The following is an 18,494-nucleotide window of genomic DNA, read 5'->3' on the forward strand; positions in this document are numbered from 1 at the left end:
ACAGACAGGAAGTGAGATGGCTGAGCAGAGACAGGAAGTGAGGCGGCTGGGCAGACAGAGGATATGAGCCGGAAGAAACAGGAACTCTATCTCTTTTCTGCTGGGAAGCTAATGAGGTAAAAGTGGCTTTGGCTTGTTCCTTCTCTCTGATCTCTCAGCATTTTCCTCTAGATCTGATTCCGGGCTTTTATTGTTTAGACCAGTTAAGAACTCCATTTACAGTCTATATTTAGGGACTTTCCTGGAACTATGGATCAGGTCTTTGATGGGTTAGGTCTCTGTTCCCATTTTGGCAGGCATTGGGCCTAGTGCTGGGTTTTAAGGTTAGAATGGGGTCTTTTCAAGATCTCCTGGATGAATTGGGAGCATGGAAGTCAAGGGGAAGGGTGGAAGGGAGAGGGGAAAATGTATAGCTCAATAAAAAAGTAGAAAATAAAACATTAAATAAAAAAGAATTGTGTCTTTAACATGGCATCAGTTGTGCTGTGGTCTGGGGGCGGTGACAGTTGAAAGGGACACTATTGAAAACAGTGATTCCTTGTTGGAAACCAAGGACAATAGCAAATTCCTTGGTCTCAAAAGCGCCATGTTCAGAAATGACTGCCAAAATAAAAGAAGACTGGCATACAGAGATCTGAAGGGAATGTCTAATCAAACGAAGATCGACTTTGACAAAAAGCCCTCTTCCAGAATCGCAACTCCCTTTCGCTACCTCAGAGACATGGTGATGAGAATGATCACGAGTGTAAGGAATGTGAGAACCGTCTTCGGCTCGGACTTAAGCCATGATTGATTTCAGAAAATGTGTAACAGTGAGAAAATGAACACTGGGAAGTCTTTGACATAGGGAATTCACACACACTACACCTGAATATTCACGGTGGGGTGAAGCCGTGTAAGTACATGGAATGCAGTAATAGTGCATTTAGTTTTTGTGATCATCTTAGTGTGTGCTGTAAAATTCACAGTGATGAGGTCTGTAAGGTAAGGAATAGGGGAGAACTGGAGAAAAGAATTCAAGATATTGGGGACTGTAGGGCTGCGCATTCTCTGTGAAACTCTCTAAGATTGATTTTACATGTTGACTTATTGCCTGCATGTATGTCTGTGCACTGTGTGTGTGTGTCTGGTGTGCACAGAAGTCAGAAGAGGACATCTGATGGGGAAAGTACTTCTGTGTATGTTTATCTTATTGATTGTTTAGTAAAGCTCTGTTTGGCCAATGAAACAGCAAGTCAGACAGGACTAGGAGTCAAAGAGGATTCTGGGAAATGTAGGAGAGAAGTGATGATCCAGGCAGGAAGTGACATAGCAAGGAGACTCATATTTAAGCAAAGGAAACAGGAAGTGTCCCTTTTTCCCCTCCGCTCTTCCTCCAGTGGAGCAATATGATCCACGGGCAAGGAGGGACGCCAATAAGGCATCCGATAAGATAAGTCTTATAAAATATGTAGATTTATGATAATTAAGACTGAGCTAACAGATGAGGAATCCTAGTCATTGGCCAAGAAGCTCTGAACCTAATACAAGTTTCTGTGTATTCATTTAGGCCCTAACTCAGGCGGGCGGCTGGTGTAAATCACACATGTGGCAGTGGGGCTTGGCGGCTTTGGCGGAAAGATTTATCATAACAGACATCTGGTCCTCTGGAATTAGAGTTACAGAGAGTTGTGAGTCAACACCTGGGTGCTGGAATTCAAAGCTACCTGGGTCCTCTGCGAGAGCAGCTGATCCTATTAACCTTGGAACCATTTTTCTAGCCCTGGGAAACTCTTTAGATACATGCACAGCTTGCTCGACATTAGAAAATCCATATGGACGAGAAACCTCACAAATGTATGAAATGTGACAGTGACTTTTGATGGGGGAGGGCCTTCTGTGTATATGTTTGTCTTATTGGTTGATAAATAAAACACTGTTGGCTAAGAGGGGAGCAAGTTAGGCAGGACTAGGAGAGGAGGATGATTCTGGGAAATGTAGGAAACGGACACAGTCGCCATGTGATCGCCAGGAAGACAGGACAAATTCTGCTGGCGTCTGTCTTTATAAAATATATAGATTAAGAAATCCTAGTCATTGGCCAGCAGTAATGTACCTAATATAAACCTCTGTGTGTTACTGGGGGCCCTAAGGTGGCGGCGGGCGGAACTCGGGCGGCGGTGGAAAGACAGTTACAGACTTTAGATTTTATCCACATCTTACTAAGCACCAGAGAATTCAAACTGGTAAGAAGCCATGTGAACTTGTGTACTGTTAGAAGGCTTCTGAAAGACCCCGAAGGGATACTTTCGTAGAGGGAGACCCACACACCCAGGAATCAGCGAGGCCACGAACTGGATGCAAAAAAACAAGAGGCTTTATTGGAGACGCAGGTACCTGGGGCGACTTAGCTTCTGTGTGGCTAAGCGCGCCGAGCCAAGGGAAAAGGGGTCCTTATATAGGAAAAAAGGCGCAAGCTAGGAGCAAGGATTCTATTGGATAATTCTAATGAGGCATTATACAGAGCTATTCCCATTGGTCAATGTATATGAGGCGCTATACAGGGTTATTCAAATGAGGCAAAGTACAGAGTTATTCAAATGAGGTGAAACACAGAGTCTTTCAAATGAGGCGAAATACAGAATCATTTCCATTGGATGGTTCAAATGAGACACAGAGCCATTCCAGATCAGCATATTCTCAAGGTCTGGTGTCTGGTACAGCAGACTCAATTCCCCCCCCTTTCCTGATGGCTGACCTTGGGGGCGGAGACCTTGGGACGGAGTGTTTCTCTTCGGGCGGGGCGGGGGCTCAGGGGCAGAGCTCCAGGCCGGCTCACTCGGTGTTTGTTCTCGTGCTGACCCACCTGGTGCTCGCCCTCGTGCCAGCCCACCCGGTGCTCGTTCTCGGGCTGGCCCACCTGGTGCTCATTCTCGGGCCGGCCCCACCCGGTGCTTGTTCTCGGGCCGGGCGGGGAAAGGCCACCGGGGGTGGGGATCGGGGAAGCCGCCGACAGGAGGAAGAGGAGACAAACTTGAGAAAGAAAGGGCTAAGGGACAGGGGTCTTTCATTCCCCCATTTCTCTTGTAACTGAATGGAATCTTTCATTCAGAGGTCTCTAGATACTCTGGATCTATTTGCTTTAGCTGATGATATTGTTGAGTTAAGACTAAGGCCTGTACAACAGATAGTCGTTCTCTGATGAATTGAGTCAGTTTGTTCAGAATGCAGGGACCAAATATGAGGATCAAAAATAGAATAACCAGAGGTCCCATGAGCGTGGATATAAGGGTAGTCAACCAGGGGGATTTAGCGAACCATCCCTCGAACCATCCTTGTTGAGACTCAAATAGCTGTTGCCTCTGTTTTAGCCTCTCCCTAAGTTTGGCCATGCTATCCCTAACTATTCCTGTATGATCTGCATAAAAGCAGCATTCTTCCTTGAGGGCAGCACATAGCCCCCCTTCCTGTAAAAATAATAAATCTAATCCCCGTCTGTTTTGCAGGACCACCTCAGAGAGTGATGTTAAGGATTTCTCGAGTGCACTGACTGACTCTTCTAGGACCTGGATATCCGTGTGCATGGCTTGTTGTAGAAGCTTAAAATGATTAATTCCCTGTAGGGCAACGGTTCCGGTCCCTATGCCGGCTGCTATGCCCCCCACTGTTATTCCTCCTAATAATAGGGCCACGGTAAAGGATATTGGCTCCCTCTTATATCGGGTTGATTTCTCTAGTACGCTGTAAACATATTCAGGTTGGTGGTATGTGACTTTGGGCCAAAGTTCTATCAATATACAAAAGTCAATGGTGGTGTTGAGAACAGTGGTAGAGACACAGGGAGTCAACCCAGTACTGCAAGCCCAATAAGTTCCATAAGGGGCAACAAGGTATCGGCTGTCCTGAGATAATGGCTCTACTTGGTTACATAATTCTTGATGTGAGGAAGGAATCCTGCCTATGCATAGCCCCTTTCCTGAGACCTCAGATATTGTGAGCTTGTGCTGCATAGCAGCTCCGCAACTGGTAGGTGCTGAGGTCTGGTTGGAGTAGTTGCCCAGTATTGCCACGCCTTCATAATATGGGGGCCGGGAAACTAGGCATAACCAGCATTCCTGAGTCTTGTTGGGGTCTGAAAAATTTAAGGCTTGGTAAACTCCTTGGATTAATTGTAATAATCTATCTCTGGTACCTGGAGGGTCTCTGGTTATCTCGATGTTTAGGGCATCTGGGGAGGGGGAGAAGGTGACAGCACCTGGTGTAGGAGTGATAGCTTTAGGGACGGTAGGGGGTTTAGGGACTTGAAAATGGGTTGGGGATCTCTGGTCCGCTATTACTATGTTTGGCCCGACTGATTGTTGGCTTAGGGGAGTAATTTGTCTGTACAGGGAGAATAAAGTCACCGGATCTTTCCCTGCTCGGTGCAGCCTGAGTCCCCAGACCTTAGGACTATCCCAAGTAGTTCTTTTTCCAGCATCTGTGAACCTTAGGATGAGAGGGTTGCATTTTCCTCCGGGGGTGGCGCCTTGAAAACCTCCCCCTCCGGCACTATCATAACAAGGTCCGCAGGCTCTTTGCCCACATCTCCATGGTCCTTTCCCTGCGTACCCTGGGATCTCCCTCCGTTTGAGAGTGATGAAATCCCAAGAGGAAGAGGGTTTCCAGTAAGCCTCCCCTGTGGTTTCACATCCCCATCTTGCACAGTACCCTTCCTGCGGCCCCCCGCAGCCATGAGTTGGTTTATGGCCGGGGCAAACATAAAAATCCTTGCTTCTTGTTCCTATCCTTCCCCCAGGGTGGTGGCATCCGTACCCTGGGAATGGTTCCTGGTCAGAGGGATCCCAATCAGACCCTACTAAGTCACATAGGTCGACATAGAGAGGAGGGAACCCATCATGTAGAGTCCCTATATAAGTGCTGAGGTTGGCTATTTCCCCGGTCCCTAGATTGGCTATTTTCCAGGTGATATTATAAACCCTGTGGGGGTTAGTTGCTACATGGGGGGTAAACAGACAACCAATCAACAGGAGGGTGTACGAGAGAGTCTTATCTTTAAAGGATTTTGAGTGCGGTGCGCGGTCCATTCTGATGCAGTGGCTGAATCGGTGGGTCGGGCTGGCTTTACATGTGAAGCATGTATCCAAGCTGCAATGCCGTCTACCTTGAGTGCGGTGGGAGTGGTAAGCAAAACGATGTAGGGTCCCTTCCAGCGGGGTTCAAGGTTCTTGGCCTGGTGACGCCGGACCCAAACAGTGTCCCCGATCTGGTAGGAATGGGGGATGGTGGGATGGTCCCTCTGGTCTTTATAAGCTTGAGCAAGGGGTTTCCAGACCTCCCGTTGTACTAGTTGGAGGGCCTGTAAATGAGCTTGGAGAGAAGGGGAGTTAGCAAAATCTGAGACATCTTGATCAAGAAAGTTAATGATAGGAGTAGGTACTCCATACAGGATCTCAAAGGGTGTGAGCCCATGTGGTCCAGGGGTATTACGAGCGCGGTAGAGTGCTAGGGGGAGTAGGAGGACCCAGTCTCTAGTGCCAGTTGCAAGCGACAATTTTGTTAAAGTCTCCTTGATTGTTCTATTCATCCTTTCTACCTGTCCTGAACTTTGGGGTCTATAAGCACAATGTAATTTCCAATCAATCCCCAACAAGGTGGCCACTGACTGACTTACCTGGGAGACGAAGGCGGGCCCATTGTCTGTTCCCAATACCTGAGGCATCCCATAACGGGGAAAGATTTCTTCAAGCAATTTCTTAGTAACGATCTTGGCTGTTTCATGTTTAGTAGGGAAGGCTTCAACCCATCCTGAAAAGGTGTCTACAAAAATTAATAGATACTTGTATCCATATTTTCCTGGTTTAATCTCAGTGAAATCTATCTCCCAATGTGTTCCGGGCCGGTAGCCTCTGACCCGGTTCCCGGGAGGAAGCTTCAGTCTGGATGCGTTGACTCGGGCGCACGCATCACATTGCTCAGTTACCTGTTTTAGAATATCGTTCTTCCCCAAAAGGAAATTGAATTCCTCTTCTCGTTCGAGGAGCTCCCGCATCTTCTTGGAGCTCAGATGTGTCATCTTATGTAAAAATGTCACTAGGTACTTGGTTACCCGGTAGGGGATGACAGTCTTTCCTTCATAAGTCCAATCCCCGTTTGGTTCCTTTGCGGCTCCCAATTTCTCTAGGGTTTGGATGTCTCTTTGTTCATAGTCCCATGAGGGGAAGGGATGGTCGTTGGTGGGCTCTAGAGCCAGGAGGTTAGTGGTGTCTGTGGTCAGGGCCGCCTCTCGGGCAGCCAAGTCTGCCCTTCGATTGCCCCTTGCTTCGAAAGAATCCCCTTTTTGGTGTCCAGGGCAATGTATGATACTTAAGGCAGCGGGCAGATGAAGAGCCCTTAAGAGAGCGAGGATTTCCTCCTTATTTTTAATGTCTTTCCCTTCGGAGGTAAGCAGCCCCCTCCGTCTGTAAATTTCTCCATGTATATGGGCAGTGGCGAAGGCATAACGACTGTCTGTATACACGGTGAGCCTCTTACCTTCTGCCAATTTTAGAGCCTGCGTGAGTGCTATGAGTTCTGCCCTCTGTGCGGAAGTTCCAGGGGGGAGTGCCTGGGCCCAGACGACCTGATTCTCTGTGGTGACTGCCGCGCCCGCCTTTCGTTCTCCTTGATGCAAAAAGCTGCTTCCATCCGTGAACCAGATGTGATCCGGGCTAGGTAGAGGCTGGTCAGTCAGGTCGGATCTCGCTCCATGGGCCTCGGCCAATACCTGTAAGCAATCATGTTGGGCTCTTGGCTGCTGCACTGGTTCCCCCTCTCTCCCCTCTCCTGTCCCCTCTCCCACCCCACATGGCCCAGTCTGATCATGTCCGCTCTGGACTCTTCCAGATGTCCCTGCCTCTGGCTCTGCTCTCCCTTTTATCCGCAATAAACCTTCTCCTCCACCATACCTAGGGGCAGTCATGGTCTTTCCTTGTTTTTTCATTCAGTGAGAATTTGTATGCATATAAGGAGTGTGGGGAGGCTTTCGGAGTCTATAGAGAGCTTGCTCAACACCAGAGAATTCACACAGGTAAGAAACTCCATGGATGCAAGTCACCTGAATGGTATTTAGAAACAGTTCATCTTTGGCTAGACATCGGAGAATCCATAGTGTTGAGGATCCCTATAAATGTAAAGAGTGGGAGAGAGCTTTTCGAGTACCATCAGCAAATTCACAGTGGTCACAAACCCTATGGATGTAAGAAATGTGGGAAATTCTTTAAACTTACTTCATCCTTTATTCAGCCTCGTTGAAAAAAAAAAAAAAGTGGGGAGAAACCTTAAGAATGTGAGGTCTGGCCGGGTGTTGGTGGCTGGGTGTTGGTGGCGCTCGCCTTTAATCCCGGCACTCGGGAGGCAGATGGAGGCAGATCTCTGTGAGTTCGAGGCCAGCCTGGTCTACAGAGTGAGTTCCAGGATAGGCTCCAAAGCTACACAGAGAAACCCTGTCTCGAAAAAACCAAAAAAAAAAAACAAAAAAAAAAAACAAAAAAACAAACAAACCCAAAACCAAACCAAACCAAATCAACAAACAAAAACAAAAAGAATGTGAGGTCTGTGGCAAGCCGTTAGACAAAGCTCATTCTTTACAAAACATCAGAGGATTCATAGTGGTGAGAAACCCTGAGAATTTAAGGAATGTGAGGATGCATTTGCTGTGGCTAAGCACCTTCCTTGAGGTAAAACATGAGTACTGAATTAAATTGAACACATTTAATTCACTTGAGTAGATCAGGGGCAGTGTCTGGGCACGTAGTTCAGTTGGTAGAGTGCTCCGCATAAACCCAGCACGGTGGCATACACCTGTAGTTCCAGTACTTGTGGTGTAGAGGGTAGCATGATCAGGAGTCTAGATCATCTTTTGGTTATATCATGAGTTGGACGGCAGCCTTGGCTACACAAGACCCTATTTCTTTAAAGCAAAGTGAAGAAATTGGGAAGATTCAGTCCCAATTTCTCTTTAAAAATCTGTTAGCACAGACTTCATGACCACGCTTTGTTTGGAAATAGAATAGTTTTTGTTTTTGTTTTGTTTTCTTTTTTTTCAAGACAGGGTTTTCTATGCTTAGCTTTGGCTGTCCTGCAACTCACTCTGTAGACCAGGCTGGCCTCCAACTCATAGAGATCCACTGGCTTCTGCCTCCCAAGTTCTGGGACTAAAGGTGTGCGCCATCTCTGCCAGGCTTAATAGTTCTGATACTAGCAAATCTTTATTTTTCTATTAAAATTCTTACTAGCTACTGTAAAATAGATGTTTCCTGTCCTGACCACCCAGTCCCAAATAAATGACTCAGATTCTGAATATGAATCATAAATGCTTGGCTAATAGCTCAGGCTTATTACTAACTAGCTCTTACATTTTAAGCTAACCCATATCTCTAATTTATGCTCTGCCATGTGGCAGTATCTTTATTCGCATGGCACATTCATCTGCTTCCTCTGCTTCTGGCTGGTGACTCTGCCCTTCTCCTTCACATAATCCTTAGTTTGGTTGCCCCACCTATACATCCTGCCTGGCTACTGGCCAATCCGCATTTTATTAAACCAATTCAAGTGATAAATCTTTCCCCGTGTACAAGAGGCTTATTCCACAGCAAGCTACTGATATAGGTAGGATTGTTACTACTTGTCTGTTTCTAAAATATTTGGAATATGTGTTTGGCTATTTATGATTAAATTAAAATTTTTGTTATGAGTTTCAGGTCTACATATTTTTATTTAGGGGGGTTATTTTTTTGAGGCAAGGTCTCATGTAATATAGACTGACCTCAACTCACTATGAAGCTAAGGAATACTTTAAGTCACTGTGATGGTGAATATTATGTTTTAAGTTTAAGTTACTGTGTTTAAGAAGTCTATAAAACAAAACTGCCTCCAGCCTGAAGCCCCACTGGTCCAAGGACAGATAGCTTCCCCGAATGTTAAGAAATGATAAGGGCCCTTCTTCTTCCTCTTCCTCTTTCTCCTCCTCCTCCTCCTCCTCCTCCTCTTCTTCTTCTTCTTTTTCTCCTCCCCCCCTCCTCCTCCTCCTTCTTCCTTTTGGTTTTTCGAGACAGGGTTTCTCCGTGGCTTTGGAGGCTGTCCTGGAACTAGCTCTTGTAGACCAGGCTGGTCTTGAACTCAGAGATCTCCTGCCTCTGCCTCCCGAGTACTGGGATTAAAGGCACCACCACCACCCAGCAATAAGGGCCATTCTTGTCTTGTACATTTTAAAGGAAACTGTTAAAGAAAGTGCCATTCATGAAAGACAGTCGTCACAATGTTAACCATTTAACTGCTTTTGCTTCTGTAAACAAAATCTTGCTACGTCAATATAAAGCAGGACACCTGCAAGACCTATGTTCACTCAAGCATGATTGCACTTAGCTGAAGATATGTGCTTTGTGGGTAAACAGAATGTAACCTTCTGATTGCAGGATGTGTGCATGTGTGCAATAAAAGGTAACCTTATGTTTCTTTACCTTTGTAAATCCCTGACTTTGTGTGGCTCTGTGCTACGCTGTGGGACTTTTTATGGCTGCGTGCTATATCCTGGTTGTTATGATAAAGCTCGTGGTGAACCTTGGCGGATTCTATGGCGCGCAAGGGTGACTGACAGGGAGGGACAAACGTGCCAGGCAGATAGAGGTTAAGTGAGAAGTTTTATTAGAAAGGGGAAGGGAAGGAAAGAGAAAAGAGGTAAAGAGACAGAGAGACAGAGATGACAGAAGAGAAGAGGGAGACAGGAAAAGTCTTGTCTGCTCCAGGGGAACCACGGGGAAAGAGAGCCGGAAATCGAGAGTAAGTGGGCAGGGGTCTGTCTTTTAAAGGGGTCCTTTGCACCTGCATGCAGACTAGTACTCAGGGTACTGCCTGAGTGCATTCTGCCAGGTGGCAGGGGCAGGCCAGCATAATGCCTGAATCCTTACACTGGAAATCCCAAGTGTAGCCAGAGCTGACCAAATTATTGTTGGTCAGACTGGTGAATCTCTGAAGCAGACCCATAAACTCATGATCTTCCTGTCTCTACCTTCTAAGACCAAGTGCGGGATTACAGGTTGGTACCACCAAGCCCACATTGCATGTGTTTGTCCATAGGAACTAGGGTGGCTAGTTTTTTATGTCAACTTGACACAAAGTTAGAGTCATCAGAGAGGAGAGAGCCTCCACTGAGAAAATGCCTCCATAAGACTAGGCTGTAATGAGCTTTCTTGTTGGACTATCTTTAGATCACCAGCCCCCAAATAGTGACACAGAGACTTCTTATTATGAAAGCTTGGCCTTACCTTAGGTTTGTCGCCAACTAGCTCTTATAACTCAAATTCTGCCATGTGGCTTTTACCTTTCCTCAGTAGGGCACATCTGTCTTGCTGGTGAGACCTACACACCTAGATTCCTCCTCCTCTTTCTCTCTCTCTCCCTGGAAATCTCACCTCTCCTCTCCAGCCTACTTTTTGGCCATCCAGGGCTTTATTAAACCAGTCATGGCAAATACATCTTCACACATGGTACAAATATCCCACAACACTGGGCTGTAGCCACGAGGAGCAAGCCACTAAACAGGACCCCTCCATGGTTTCTGCATTAGCTTCTATTCCCATAGGCCTGCCCTGTTTGAGTTACTACCCTCACTGTTTTTGAAGAACTGTGAAAGAAATAAATCCTGCCCTCCCAAAGTTGCTTTGGGTCATGGTGTTTCATTTCAGCAACAATAACCCTAACTTAGGACCGGAACAGATAGGATTTATGTTCCTGCTCTTTTGCTGTGTTTTTAAACTTGCAATATCACCCCAGTGCTCTTTTATGCTTTCTAATTGGTTGCTTCTGCATATGAGGTATGCATCTTCCTCATGTCTGAAGGTTAGAACTGCCAGCTAGATATAATCCAGCTTTAAAGTGGTATGTTTTTGCATCAGGTTTATGTAACTTTTCTTTGTTTTCTGTTGCTTTATTTGTAGTTATGTGAGATCCTTTCCATTTTCATCAAATAGTTGACCCTTTACGTTTCTCTTTTGTTTTGACACAATAGATTGCCCTACATATATATCATAAAATGTTTCTTTTAAGGAGGTTTTTCACCTCCAGGCAGTACTAGCTAGTATTAAAATGAAAAGGACATTTAAATAGAGGTGATTTTTAGCCCAGTTAGCCCAGGGGCTGGAAAGCTGGTTAAGTAGTGAAAAACACTGGCTGCTTTTCTAGAGAATCCAGTTTAAATCCAGGGGATCTGACACCCTCTTCCAGCCTAAAAGGGCACTGCATACATGGGGTGTTGTGGTTTGAAATAAAATTAACCCCAAAGGGAATGGCACTATTGGGAGGCACAGCCTTGTTGGAGGAAGTGTGTCACTGTGGAGGCGGGCTTTGAGTCTCATATGCTCAAGACACTTCCCATTGTCTCAGACCACTTCCTGTTACCTGTGAGTCAAGATGTTAGAGGTCTCATCGACTTCTCCACATGTCTGGCTGCACACTGCTGGGCTTCCCACCATGATGATGATGATGAACTAAAACTTCTGGCCTGTAAATGAGTCCCTCTAATTAAAAAGTGTTGTCTTGGTCACTGTATCTCTTCACAGCAATAGGAACACTAAGACATGTATACAGACATATATGCACCTAGGACATGCACACATATAAAATAAAATTGGACCTTAAAGATCTATCAGTCTGGGACTGGAGAGATGGCTCAGAGGTTAAGAGCACTGGCTGCTCTTCCAGAGGTCCTGAGTTCAATTCCCAGCACCCACATGGTGGCTCACAACCATCCCTTATGAGATCTGGTGCCCTCTTCTGGTGTGCAGAGATACATGGAAGCAGAGTGTTGTATACTAAATAAATAAAATCTTAAAAAAAGATGTATCAGTCCAATCATAGAGTGCCAGTACATATCTATAGGCAGGATTTCAACTTGGAGGCTAGTATGGACGACATAGCACATGCTCGGCTTTGACTTAAAATGTAAGGACATTTTTATGTGTATGTAGGAATGCCTTCATTTCAAATCGTATGTTTCAGCCGGTGTTGGTGGTGCACGCCTTTAATCCCAGCACTCGGGTGGCAGAGGCAGGTGGATCTCTGTGAGTTCGAAGCCAGTCTGGTCTATAGAGCGAGTTCCAGGACAGGCTCCAAAGCTACACAAGAAACCTTGTCTCAAAAAACAAAATAAATAAATAAATATATAAAATCGTATGTTTCACATGAATCCCCTGAAACTGGAGTTAGAGGTGGTTGTGAGTCACCAAGTGTGTCCTGGGAACCAAACCTGGATTCTCTGCAAGAGCAGTCATTGCTCAACTGCTGTTCCATCTCTCCCACTCCAGATTTAAAGTTTTAAATTGGTATGTTTCCCTTCCTAGAATTTACGTAGCCTTTGACGTTTTACATGAGCATCAGTAGAGCCCTCTTCCCATCAGATATTTTGATGTACATAATACACCAATTATAATTGAATTTCATCATTTACACAGAGAGACTGGGTCTATCGTTACCTATTTTATTAGGATATTTCATATTTTTGTAATTTTGAAACTTTACTGATACTTTATAACCACTACTGTGACGTGAATGTTTCTGTCCCTGTATGTCCTCCACCACCCTTGGAGCCCCCAAATAAGCACACAAAGACTTACATTAATTATAAATCTGTTGGCCGTTGGCTAAGGTTTCTTATTGGCTAGCTCTGACTTAATTATTAACCCATTTCTATAAATCTAAGTATTTCCAAATGGTTTTATCTTACTGGGAAAAGCTGGACCTGCAATTCCTTTGCCTGCTGCATTGTGATTGCTTAGCATCTTTGCAGAGAAGAGAAGAGAGCGATTTCCCGTTTGTCCCTGCTTATATTCTGATTCAGGCCAGCTACGTCACTTCCTGCCTGTCTGTACAGACCCCCCCAGACCTCTATGGTTAGCTAGTGGCAGTTTCTGCCCAGCTATGTCACTTCTTGGGATCACATGATGACTCCTCTTTGCCTACACTTCCCAGAATCCTCCTTGTCTCCTAGCCCCACCTATCTTGCTTCCCTCTTGACCAACAATGCTTCATTCATAAACTAATAAGACAAACATATACACAGGACACTCCCCATCATCTCCTCTTTTCTTTCTTTTTAAAGATTTTATTTATTTATTATGTATATAGTTATCTGCATGCATGCTTGCACACCAGAAGAGGGCACCAGATCTCATTACAGATGGTTGTGAGCCACCATGTGGCTGCTGGGAATTGAACTCAGATCCTCTGGAAGAGCAGCCAGTGCTCTTAACCTCTGAGCCGTCTCTCCAGCCCCATCTCGTCTTTTCTGTCTAAACAAAAAGAAGGGTTTTAACGTAAACATAGTAAAATTATATATAGCAAAAACAGTTATCGACTAAGAACTATAATTAACAATATTTAGTCCATTAACATTCAGCAAGAATTATAGAAAACATCCTATCATCTATCCTATCTTTGTGAGTCTATCGTCTCATATGTAACTTACCTTTTATCATAACTAAGGAAAACCATAATCAGAACTATCTGTCTTCAACTCCATCAAAATCCACAGATTGATATACAAACCCCAGAATTGACAGAGACATCTCGCTGCCTTTTCAGTTAAATCTCAAGTGAGGTTTGTTGTGTGTCGTTCCTTGGCTCTGGACTGCCAGGATATCTCTAACAGCAGGTACTGGGGCACCACCTGCTTTGAAAGGTTAACAGGCACCTCACTTAGCCAGTTGTCCTGGGTTTGAGACCTAATCTAAGGCTATACATTAACCAATACTCAACAGGATTTCCCAGTCACAATCCCTATCCGCAACCCCAGGACATACGGTTAACAAAAATCACAATTTCACAACAGCTCCTTCTCCTGACTGTTTCGCCTGAACCCAATTTTCAGTGTCAATTACGGCCTGGTGTAGTGGGCATTGGTGGCGCACGCCTTTAATCCCAGCACTGGGGAGGCAGAGGCAGGCGGATCTCCGTGAGTTCGAGACCAGCCTGGTCTACAGAGTGAGTTCCAGGACAGCCTCCAAAACAATACAGAGGAACCCTGTCTGGAAAACAAAAACCAAAAACAACAACAACAAGCCCTTACCGCCTGGCGTCAGTTTGTGAAACTGTAGTGAAAGGTTTAAAGTTAACACTAGACGCTGGCACAGCTCTACAGGGCTACTAACTACAAGCAGATAGCGACTGGGAGCGCGCGGTACCTTCTGGGAAATGTAGTTTCGCCTAGCCACGTCACCAAGATGGCTCCCGCCTCCGTCAAACCGAGAGGGCTGCGCATTAATCGTAATTTTGCCCTGGAGGCGCGTAGAGCCCATTCGGTGAGTTTGAACCGCGCTTATTTTGCACCTTGGCACGCCCCTCTCCTTTCTGGTAACAGAATAAAAGCGGCAGTATCTGAGTCCCGCCCTCTAACTCCTCTGCCAGCGGCTGGGAAAAATGGACTCCGATCCCCCTCCAAGAGACTCTTGGGAAATGTAGTCCGCAGTGGGAAAAAGAGTGCGTGGAAAGAGGCCTCTGGGCGCGCTAGCAGGAGTGCGCAGGCGCAGGCTTCGTGGCTCGCCATCGTCGCCTTTGTCCGCTGGTGAGTTTGATTTGGGGGTCCGCAGGGCCGCGGTTATCCCGGGCCGCATCGAGCTAAAGAAGCTGTGGGGGGCGGTTTAGTGCTCGTGCTGCCGCGAGGGCGCCCGCAGGGGTGAGGCTCGCCTGCGGTGACAGCGGAGCAGAGGACTTGTGTGCGGTGGGGAGGGGTGGGGGGTGGGGGAGGCAGAAAGCGCGGGGGGGGGGGCGTGGGGCGAGCCTACGTGTGGGGAGCGTGTGTTTTAGTTGGTTTCCAGTTGGCGAGAAACTGGTTTCAAGTTTGGGAATACACGAATGATTGTCTAATAGTTGTCGCATTAAAATAAATAAATAAATAAAAACGCGGTTTTCTGGAAAAACAGGAAAGGGAAAAGAAAAAATCGAGTGATTTTAAAAGTGATTTTTTTTTTATTGAAACAAGTCATTAGAGGACTCCTTCTCCTTCTCCTTCTCCTCCTCCTCCTCTCCTCCTCCCCCTTTTGTAACGAAGTTTTTCAAAAACTTGCTATTGGGTGGCTACACATCAGTAGGCATTAACTTAGTACTTGGAGAAACTTGGGTTGAGCTGTTTTTGAGTAGCCCTTGAATTTACGGAATAGCCCTTAGAAGGTACTTTCCACTACTACAGATGGAATAGAATTAGAGAGGCAGTTAGCTACTTAGCACTTAAAGATTCTTTTTTTTTCTTTTTCTTTTTTTTAAAGATTTTATTTATTTATTATGTATACAACATTCTGCTTCCATGTATATCTGCACACCAGAAGAGGGCACCAGATCTCATTACGGATGGTTTTGAGCCACCATGTGGTTGCTGGGAATTGAACTCAGGACCTCTGGAAGAGCAGTTGGTGCTCTTAACCTCTGAGACATCTCTCCAGCCCAAACAGGTCCATTTTTAAGGAGACTTTTTTAGGTTTTCTTTTTAACTTTATTTTTTGTGTCTTTAGCATCAGCGTCTCCATCCTGTTCCTTTCCTGTCCCTTCATATCCACCCTTTGCTCTTGTACACCCCCCCAGAATAAAATTTAAGAGAAAAACAAAGGATTAAAAAAACGGAAAAATCTCCTTATGGAAGCTGTCTGTGACACAGTCATGCACTAAATCCTTTTGTCCTTATATCTATACTTGCAAGTGTTCATTGCCGAGAGTCATCGGTCTGGTTCGAGACCTCTGGTTTCTGCTCCACTATTGATACTGGACCCTCACTGAGACTCCTCTTGGGTATCCTGTTATTGCCCTGTGTCGTGGAGATACTGCAGCTTTGGGTCTGTAGGACCGACCCCTACGTGTGCTTCAGCAGACCATAGATGGGTCAGATGTTGGGATGGACCAACTCGTAGCCCTGGTGGCAGGGCTAAGGGGCAGAGGGCATCTTTCCCTTGACCTTTCTACCCCATGGCAGACAAGAGCGGTGTGGCCTGCACTGCCCAGGTGAGGAGCAGGGCCCACTTTCCTGAGTGCTTCAGCTGGTGAGGGGCGGCTCCAATTCTCCCTAGTGTTGCAGCCAGTGAGGGTTGGGACCAACTCTGTACAGCCCTATCCTCTCTGCCTTTGGTGGTATCAGGAGTCACAGACATTAAAAGAGACCTCGGCTGCATCAGAGCCAGGGACCCCAGACGTGGACCCCAGCAGTCACCATGGTCCCGGGTGGCGGTCAGGCCACCCACCTCTGCCTGCTCCTCCCTCCTCTTGCCTCTTGAGATATGCCTCTGTCCTCAGGACATGAGCCATTCTGTCTGTCTCTTTCTCCCATACCACACCGTACATTTGCTCACCATAGTAATAATGCCCATCTGTCTGGTGCCGTAAGGTGCCGGGTAGGGCCATTGCCTTCTCTTAGGAGCTCAGGACAGACTGTCCCGGGCCTGTGTGGGGGTCTTCTTGTCCTGCTCAGTCTGTCTTGGTGATGAGCAGGACTGTCTGCCTCATCGCAGAGAGATTATAATAGCGCCCAGCCACCTGGCACCGCCTGGTTGGTGCGGGGAGGCAGGGATTGCTGGAGTCCTCTTGTAGGCTAAGGCTAGAAAGCTTAGGCTGCATTTGGTGTGAGTTCTGCCTGCCCCAGCTCAATGGCATGAGGCAAGTGTCCTCTTGTGCAGGCTGGGGCTCTAAGTTTTTAACCCGTATGTCCAGTGGTCTAGTGATTGGCTGTGTTTGGAGGTTTCTGAAGAGCTTCAACCTTTTTTTAAAATTTGAGACAAGGTCTCTAAGTAGCCCTGGCTGTCCTGGAACTCAGAGTGTATCACCATGCCTCGCCAAGAGCACCAACTCTCTATGTCCACGAGTGTCATCCTCATGACCACTTCTGGAAAGTGGCCTCCCTTCCTTTCCCCCTGGTGTAGTACCTGCCCCAGTAATTCACAGCACAGCACCGCTATGGCTTACACATTTCTAAGTAAGAGAGTAAGCTGGGCCCTTGCACTGCCACACCCCACTACAAGCAGATTTCTTCATAGCACAGGGTAGATAAATGTTTGCTAAATACAGGATATGCATATAATCACAGGACCCTAAACTACATTTAATTTCTCCAAGAGTAACCGAACCTAGGTAAAATATCAGACCCAAAGGTTTTAAGAACTGAGTTGTTAGTATTATCCAAATAATTTCCTATATATTTTGTTTGCGCTGTTCATGGTTGATGACTTTTAAAAGAAAACAAAACATGTTTTTGTTTTGCTTTAGCCCTTGTTGGGGTTGAACCCATGACCTTTTCAAGGCAAAGCCCTCGGGTATGTATTCTTTTCTTTCTTTTTTTTTTTTTTTTTTACCCTCTGTTTGGATATTTTGCCTGGCTGTATATATGAATGCCACATGCATTTCTGGTATCTTTTGGAAGTCAGTATGTGTCAGATACTCTTCATCTGGAATTACAGATGGTTGTGAACCACCATGTGGTTCTGGGATCCAAACCTGGGGGGACCCCTGCAAGAGGGGTCTTAACCACTGAGTCACCTCCACAGAGGAAGGTCATCCATCCACAGCCCCCCCTTCTGAGATGTAAAAATTGATTTTCGTTTTATGTGTATGAGTGTAGTTGTTTTTTCTTTTTTCACTCTTTGGGGGTCTGCCACCCAGCTCCCAAATAAATACACGGAGACCTAATCTTACTTATGAATGCCCAGCCTTTACTTGGCCTATTTCTAGCCAGCTTTTGTTAATGTAAATTATCCCATCTACTTTTGCCTCTGGGCTTTTTTTTTTTTTTTTTTTTTTTAGACAAGGTTTCTCTGTGGCTTTGGAGGCTGTCCTGGAACTAGCTCTTGTAGACCAGGCTGGTCTTGAACTCACAGAGATCCTCCTGCCTCTGCCTCCCAAGTGCTGGGACTAAAGGCGTGCGCCACCAATGCCCGGCTGCCTCTGGGCTTTTTAACTTTATTTATTCTATATATATCTTTCTTCTCTTCTTACTCAGTGGCTGGTTGTGTTTCTGGGTGGCTGACCACTGGCTTCCTCTTCTCCTCCTTTTCTCTCTCCTTCTATTTATTCTTTTGCCAGTCAGCCCCACCTATCCCTCTCCTGCCTAGCTATTGGCTGTTTAGCTCTTTATTAGACCACTCAGGTGTTTTAGGCAGGCAAAGTAACACAGCTTCACGGAGTTAAACACAGGTAACATAAAAGAATGCAACACGGGCTGGAGAGATGGCTCAGTGGCTGAGGGTACCGGCTGCTCTTCCAGAGGACCTGAGTTCAATTCCCAGCAACCACATGGTGGCTCACAGCCATCTGTAATGAGATCTGGTGCCCTCTTCTGGCATGCAGGCAGAACACAATACATAATAAAGAAATTTTTTTTTTTAAAGAATGCAAAACATCTTTGCATCATTAAACAAATATTCCCCAGCATCAAAGAATGTAACACATGTTAAACATATGGGTGCTTTGCCTGCATGTATGTCTATGTACCACATGCATACAGTGCTCAC

At 46.0% G+C, this 18,494-nt stretch overlaps 3 protein-coding genes across 3 annotated transcripts in view; 1 reads left to right on the top strand and 2 right to left on the bottom strand.

Annotated features, from left to right (window-relative positions):
* The window catches only part of LOC103161319 (zinc finger protein 383), a 326,635-nt gene that overhangs the window by 24,338 nt on the left and 283,803 nt on the right, over positions 1 to 18,494 (bottom strand). The gene's annotated exons all lie outside the window — the stretch shown is intronic.
* LOC113837641 (MLV-related proviral Env polyprotein-like) lies at positions 3,047 to 6,690 on the bottom strand. The gene is made up of 2 exons (XM_027432540.2): positions 5,651 to 6,690; positions 3,047 to 5,346 (listed from the first exon to the last, which is right to left on the bottom strand). Exon 2 carries the CDS (start codon positions 5,061 to 5,063, stop codon positions 3,084 to 3,086), a length of 1,980 nt encoding a protein of 659 aa, XP_027288341.1. The 5' UTR covers positions 5,064 to 5,346; positions 5,651 to 6,690; the 3' UTR covers positions 3,047 to 3,083.
* The window catches only part of Znf566 (zinc finger protein 566), a 34,081-nt gene continuing 30,000 nt past the window's right edge, over positions 14,414 to 18,494 (top strand). The window contains exon 1 of the mRNA XM_035449283.1: positions 14,414 to 14,572. The gene's annotated coding sequence lies outside the window, so the exon portion shown is untranslated. The remainder of the gene's footprint in view (positions 14,573 to 18,494) is intronic.

Source organism: Cricetulus griseus, chromosome 9, assembly GCF_003668045.3.
Source record: "Cricetulus griseus strain 17A/GY chromosome 9, alternate assembly CriGri-PICRH-1.0, whole genome shotgun sequence".
In the NCBI taxonomy this organism is placed as follows: domain Eukaryota; kingdom Metazoa; phylum Chordata; class Mammalia; order Rodentia; family Cricetidae; genus Cricetulus; species Cricetulus griseus.

Excerpts from the sequence above, each read along its gene's own strand:
- LOC113837641 (XM_027432540.2), bottom strand. The coding sequence starts at position 5,063 with ATGGACCGCGCACCGCACTCAAAATCCTTTAAAGATAAGACTCTCTCG.